General features: G+C 46.6%; 2 protein-coding genes across 2 annotated transcripts; both read right to left on the bottom strand.

The window, feature by feature from the left end:
• Positions 1-2,987: 2,987 nt before the first annotated feature.
• Positions 2,988-3,656, bottom strand: LOC308370548 (claudin-4-like; the record flags this gene model as incomplete). Its single annotated transcript, XM_080845212.1, has 1 exon — positions 2,988-3,656. One exon carries the CDS (start codon positions 3,654-3,656, stop codon positions 2,988-2,990), a length of 669 nt encoding a protein of 222 aa, XP_080701338.1.
• A 1,817-nt stretch (positions 3,657-5,473) lies between these two features.
• LOC308370553 (claudin-4-like) lies at positions 5,474-6,106 on the bottom strand (the record flags this gene model as incomplete). The annotated part of the gene is made up of 1 exon (XM_080845217.1): positions 5,474-6,106. The coding sequence occupies one exon, from the start codon at positions 6,104-6,106 to the stop codon at positions 5,474-5,476; it is 633 nt and encodes a 210-aa protein (XP_080701343.1).
• Positions 6,107-7,276: the final 1,170 nt, after the last annotated feature.

The raw sequence follows: 7,276 nt of genomic DNA on the forward strand, positions 1-7,276 counted from the left end.
ACTAGACCAGGTTGGGGTATTGCACCCTAGAGGCCAGGTGGGGGTATTGCACCCTAGAGGCCAGGTGGGGGTATTGCACCCTAGAGGCCAGGTGGGGGTATTGCACCCTAGAGGCCAGGTGGGGGTATTGCACCCTAGATTCCAGGTGGGGGTATTGCACCCTAGAGGTCAGGTGGGGGTATTGCACCCTAGAGGCCAGGTGGGGTTGTTGCACCCTATAGGCTAAGTGGGGGTATTGCACCCTAGAGGCCAGGTGGGGGTATTGCACCCTAGAGGCCAGGTGATGGTATTGCACCCTAGTGGCCAGGTGATGGTATTGCACCCTAGAGGCCAGATGGGGGTATTGCACCCTAGAGGCCAGATGGGGGTATTGCACCCTAGAGGCCAGGTGGGGGTACTGCACCCTAGAGGCCAGATGGGGGTATTGCACCCTAGATTCCAGGTGGGGGTATTGCACCCTAGATTCCAGGTGGGGGTATTGCACCCTAGATTCCAGGTGGGGGTATTGCACCAGGCAGAATTGATCAGTTAGTCAGGTAACTTCTAAAATAGCATGCAACAGCTTCTCTGCTCATTTGTTAATCAATAGCAATGATACATTTTTTACATGCGCTACACATAGGTCAGTTGCGTAGTGGTGGCAGCCTGACAAACACATTGGCCAGGGCAATAACAGAAGCATTGGCCAGGGCAATAACAGTACTGAAGCATTGGCCAGGGCAATAACAGTACTGAAGCATTGGCCAGGGCAATAACAGAAGCATTGGCCAGGGCAATAACAGTACAGAAGCATTGGCCAGCACCTGAGCTGGATCAAGGGGTTCCAAATCAAGCAATAATCATACAGATATGACCACCGTATTCACCTTCAGATGTATTGGCCCAGTAGTTCTTGGGCATAATGACTAAGAATTATTGCAGAGTGTTCAATGTCCTAATCATATCTCTCTCTCCTACATGTTCTGACCTTTCCAAGTCATCACTTTTGTAAGTCACAGCCCCAGTACTATAGAGACATGTTGCCCCCTCCTGGATGTTTACTGTAATGCAATGTTTAACATTTGTTTATGGTCCAAAATGTCTCATTTGTGATCATGATGTGAAACCAAGATTACATTGGATTAGTTTGATATGTTTTTTTTTTTTAATTATTGGAACCTAACTTATCTTGCCAGTAAGTGTATCAAGGAGTCTGGCAAAGTGTTTTGTTGATGTTGTAAGAGTTGTCTGCATGTAGAAGAATAAACACTTGGTTGCTCAAAAACTCAAAAGCTTTCTTTCTATCAAAACTCAATGCTTACTCCTTCCTCTTTTTGCTTGTATTTGTCATATCTACAAAAAATAAAATAAAAACATCCAATAAAGTCTCAACTAAGACAGTTGGGTAGCCCAGTGCCCAACCCTGAGTGCTTCTCCACAGGCCCTGGAGGTGATCCGCCAGCTGAAGGAGTCCATTCAGATCCAGCGGAAACATAGTTACTGGTCATTTTATAGTAATGAATACATGATTATGAATATTATATTCCATTTCTACTAATAGATACCACTAAAAACTGCACGCCATACCTTTAAGGCCAGATCTTAATATAAATTATATGGTAGGGATATAGTCCTTAGGGCATTATAATGTCCAAATGCATAACTTTCTCTGCAGTTTGATGTGCCCTTTTATACAAGATATGCCTTAAGTAAGTGTGTGTGCGTATCTGTGTGTGTTTGTGTGTGTGTGTGTGTCTCTGTGTGCGGTGGCTTGTGTGTGTGTGTGTCTCTCTTTCCTCAGGTGTGTCTAATCGATCCTGGCTGCTTCCAGGAGATTGACGAGCTGATCAGCATGGCTTTTCCAAGCCCAAGCAGAAGCCCATCAACCTAACTGTGCCTTGCTGATTTCACACTAAAAAGTGATTGGTTGTATCATTTTGGGAGCATATTGTCTTGAAAGACTCCCAGGTTGTTTAGTTATGAGCACATTGCCATTTAAACATATCAACCGTGTCAGTGTGTCTGTATATTCACAATGCAATATACTACATGTACACTTTACAATAAACACTATTCATTAAAACCATATATGAGTGTATCAACTGAAGCCCAGGTGTTTTCCTGTAATACCAGAGAATATTGATTTCTGAGAAGGATACTAAATGTGTCGTACCTCCTGCGCCAAGAATAATGTATTACTGAAGCAGGAGCTCTACTTCCCTGGTTCCATTATTTTGCCACATGTACGCTATGACATTAATTGTGTGTTGGCCTGCTTTCAATAATTGGTGCCACATATTTAAGACCGGACATGCACTCATAAGTGTGTTTCTACTACGTATACACTGAACAACATACAGTATCAATTAAAATCATGAATGAGTCTATGACACATAATTGAGACAGGACATGCACTCCACTGAACCAGTCAAAGCAGAGGCACTGGAGAAGATGCACAGAATAATATGACCGTATGATCTCATTTAATTCACAGTTCATCTGATACAAAAGGTGTCTAGCCTCTTCCTGAGCACAAATAGGAAAAGCACCCAATATGCTATAAAAATAATAATTAGTCTACATTGTAGCCTTTAGCACTAGTGTGAAAACAAATTGTAATGCAGAAATAAATCCTATATAGAGTAGGCTATATCGTTACATATTATAGTAGTCCACCCCACCACAAATTAAGGCAATGTTTGTAAACACGATTCCATATCGCCAACATAAGGTCCATATGTATTTGTAGGCGGCTAGTTGTGATCTTGTTTTTACGACAGCGTATTAGGGCCATTCAAAAATAGCCTACAGAGAGAAAAAACTCAGGAAAAAGGTATTTTTGTCCAAAACCATATCGCTTCACTTTGCAAAGCTGGATCAGCCTCATCACATCTCATAAATACATATATATTTGTCGGAATATTATTAGCCCTCCCCCAGTTCCTATAGGCTACAATGGCCCTAATACGCCGCCGTTTGTTCTGATAGCGTTGCAAACGTTTTGATTTTCAGAACGGTCTTGTAGTCGGGTTATAGGGCGGGTCGTCATAGCTGAAGGTTGCACTATGGATAGTGTTGAGAGGGTGCCCCGCTTCAGCTGCCCCCGGTGACGTAGGCGTGCCAATAATAACCACTGTGGGGGGCGAGAAACAGCATGTACTGATCAAAGTTCCGCCGCCCACCAGTAGCAGGGCGGTTCCGACCCAACCCGTGTAGAGTGCCGGTCCCCAGTCTCGTTTAAATAAAGTCACGCTGTCCGGCGCTTCAGAGCTGCGGTGGGACACCCAGGACGACACCACCAGCAGCAGCACGCCTGACACCACATACAAAACACCCGAGACCACTTTGACCTGGACACGGCGGGGAAACTTCAGTCGCCCAACAACGTAAAGGGCGTTCGCTGCAAATGCGACGCTGATCGACGCTGTGATGAGAGCCCTCCAGGATCGGAAGTTCCCCGAAAGCTGCAGCATCGCCTGGATGAAGTGACAGTGAAGAGAGCTGTCTCCTTTCTGCTCCCAGTGTATCCATAACCCGTCCCAGTGCAGCGGCAGAGAGTCCGTGGTGTTGTCTACAGTGCCCCTAATCGTCCACACGGAGAGGAAGCGGGTCAGTAGAGCACAAAACCATCCCGCGAGGCCAAATACGACGCCGGTCAGACCCAACACATCGTCCATGCTGCCAGTCGACGTATCAAAACAACAAAGCTCTTAGCGTTAAGCTTTGACTGTCACTGTAGCATAACTTGCTCTTCCAGATTCCTCGAATAGGCGTGGGGGCGAAAACAGGCATTAAGGGAAGAAAGAGAGCGAGTCCTGATGTTTGCCTCTCCATAGTTTCAAAACAATCCCTTTCTTTCCCACTCTCCCACTCAGTGAACCAAACAGTGATGCCACTGTGAGCATTTAAAGTGATAGCCTACGACACAAGGCTGATGGATAAAGGGCTTTGTGGCCCTTTGGCACAGAGCCGTAAACTTGTTCTTTATTTAACTATGTGCCTTTTCTACACAGACAAGCAGCTTATTAAAAAGATCTTTATTCAATTTTCACCAAAATAAAAGTCACAAAAAGAAGAACTTCTACGGTGGCAAAGAACATCTGCGTTTACAGTGGCAAAGAACATCTGCGTTTACAGTGGCATAGAACATCTGCGTTAACAGTGGCATAAAACATCTGCGTTTACAGTGGCATATAACAATAACACATCATTGAATCAACACTAATCATCAAATATTTATTGTTACACCAGGGTTCTAATGCTCGTAACTTGACTCTTCTCTCTCTTGTATGTCACTTTGGACAAAAGCGTCTGCTAAAGGACTAAATGTAATCAAAGGGGAACTCAGTTTATGTCGCTGAAAGCTGTTTAAAAACATAACAAAAGCATTCTCAACATTTTTTTATTGTTAAAATAAAAGAGACAACAGGAGGAGAGGCCTGGACGTCTCCCAGGGAAAACATTACTTCTCCATTGGCTCAGCAGATATGATCACACCAGCCATCACGCCAGGCTGCCGCATGAGTGGAGAGTCTAATCTGATGGTTAAACATTCCTTGATGAGTTGTCAATGCTCAGGGACCGGATCAATATCTAAGTTATGCAGATTGTTCCGATCCCAGGCATGCTGAGCCGGAGTCAGACGTAGTTCTTGATGGCGCAGCTGCAGGAGTCGGACGTAGTTCTTGATGGCGTAGACCAGAGTCACACGTAGTTCTTGATGGCGTACAGTCAGACGTAGTTCTTGATGGCGTAGACTAGAGTCACACATAGTTCTTGATGCTGTAGTTCTTGATGCCGTAGAGTCAGACGTAGTTCTTGATGCCGTAGAGTCAGACGTAGTTCTTGAAAGCGTAGTTCTTGATGGCGTACAGTCAGACGTAGTTCTTGATGGCGTAGACTAGAGTCACATGTAGTTCTTGATGCTGTAGTTCTTGATGCCGTAGAGTCAGACGTAGTTGTTGATGCCGTAGAGTCAGACGTAGTTCTTGATGCCGTAGAGTCAGACGTAGTTCTTGATGCCGTAGAGTCAGACGTAGTTCTTGAAAGCGTAGTTCTTGATGGCGTACAGTCAGACGTAGTTCTTGATGGCGTAGACTAGGGTCAGACGTAGTTCTTGATGGCGTAGACTAGAGTCAGACGTAGTTCTTGATAGCGTAGACTAGAGTCACACGTAGTTCTTGATGCCGTTGAGTCAGACGTAGTTCTTGATGCCGTAGAGTCAGACGTAGTTCTTGATAGCGTAGACTAGAGTCAGACGTAGTTCTTGATGGCGTAGAGTCAGACGTAGTTCTTGATGGCGTAGAGTCAGACGTAGTTCTTGATGACGTAGAGTCAGACGTAGTTCTTGATGACGTAGAGTCAGACGTAGTTCTTGATGACGTAGAGTCAGACGTAGTTCTTGATGACGTAGAGTCAGACGTAGTTCTTGATGGCGTAGACTAGAGTCACATGTAGTTCTTGATGGCGTAGTTCTTGATGGCGTAGACCAGAGTCAGACGTAGTTCTTGATGGCGTAGCTGCAGTGGGCGCCCGGCTGGGCCTGCATGTAGCGTGGGGAGGAGGCGGCCCTCTCCGGCGGGCAGCTGGTACAAAGCACCCCTCCCCCCACCACCAGGAGCCCCGCGGTCACCCAGCCCAGGTAGATGGCCGCACCCATCTCTCGCTTCAGCGCCTCGTGCACGACGGGACTGTGGAAGTCCCTGATGATGGCGTGGGCGGTCCAGGACACGGGCGCCACGGCCGTCACACCTGCCAGCATGAAGGTGGCGCCCGACGCCACCACGATGCGTGCCTTGGCCCGCGGGTGGCTCAAGCAGTTGGTGCACTCCGCCCCCACGACGAACAGGACGAACGCCAGGCAGGCCAGCGCCATGGTGACCACCACGAGCCCGCGGGCCGCCTGCAGGTCGGGGTCCAGGTCCAGCAGGGCGTCGTAGAGCTTGCACTGCATCTGGCCCGTTCGCTCGTACACGCAGTTCAGCCACAGCCCCTCCCAGAAGACCTGCGCCACCACGATGTTGGTGCCAATGAAGGCCGTGACTTTCCACATGGGCAGCGCACAGATCAGGATGGTGCCCGCGAGGCCCATCATGGATAACGTGATGCCCAGCACCTGCAGAGCCATGGCTGCGGCGGCTTTATGGATGTCCTGAAGAGCAGAGTGCAAAAGAGGAGACAATCATTTCATGCACAGGGTTTTCAGTTCAGTCATCCTAGGGGTATTTATGGACAAGTAGTGATGGTTAATTAATCAAATTCATCAAGTTAATGTCCATTCCACTTATAAGCAGCGGTGAGCTTTTTTTTAAATGGGCACAAGTTAAGGTACACCTATAAAATGAAATGGCAAATAAAGAATCACATATTTGAATTCATATAAATAGATATACATTAGGTAGTATGTCAAATTCACTCTCACAGACAGGCCTTCATGCTTTAATAGTATTTGCCCACAAGGGGGCAGTAGCTCATGTGACAGAGAAGAAGGAAGTGCTAGGTTGTATTTAGATGTGGTTTTCCCCTTCATCCAGCACCTTTGGAATAACAGCACAGTTTCAAATGTAAACAAAGCCAGAGGACATCTTTAAATACAAGAGCACTGTTTAGAATCACCTGACCATCCGTGACATTTGGCACACACAAATCTTGTCAAACGCTTTCAAACTTTCCCAAATAATTTCACTATTGCTAATCCCCAGGTCTTTTTTTGTGTAATTATAAGATGAAAGAGACACTCAGGGCGAAGTGAATGTAGAAGCTTTATTATGCATTAGGAGCAAACACAGTCCATAATGTTCTTAATGTTACAGACAGACAACAACCATCTGGCACAAACAAAACCATATCACACACAAAGACCTCTTTCGTCTCCTACCTCAGAACATGCTAAACCAGATTACTATCATAGGTACATATCAGGCTTTTAATTTCCTGGAGTATGTCATAAAACAACAGAGAGATCTTGACTCTGGCATGGATCTGGGATGAGTCTGGCCCTGATCTGGCCCTGATCTGGCCCTGGGCTTTCTGTAGGGCCAGTTGCTGTTTGTTTTTAAATCAGCGACTGTTGTTTGAAAGGTTCACTTGCCATGCTGAAACAATGAGTGGTATTTAGAAAGGCCTTGGCTGTGGGGGGAGGGGGTGGGGGGGTTGTTAAGAGTTTCCTGGTGAAACCACAGGGCCGGAGGGAGTGGCTGCAGGTGAAAGCTGCCCGGTAACTCAAGCTGCCTCTGACTGTGGGAACTGAGCCTTGCTTTCACCTCCACACCTTTCCTCAGCTCACTCAGGTTGCACA

Source organism: Sprattus sprattus, assembly GCF_963457725.1.
Source record: "Sprattus sprattus genome assembly, chromosome: 9".
Taxonomy (NCBI): Eukaryota; Metazoa; Chordata; class Actinopteri; order Clupeiformes; family Clupeidae; genus Sprattus; species Sprattus sprattus.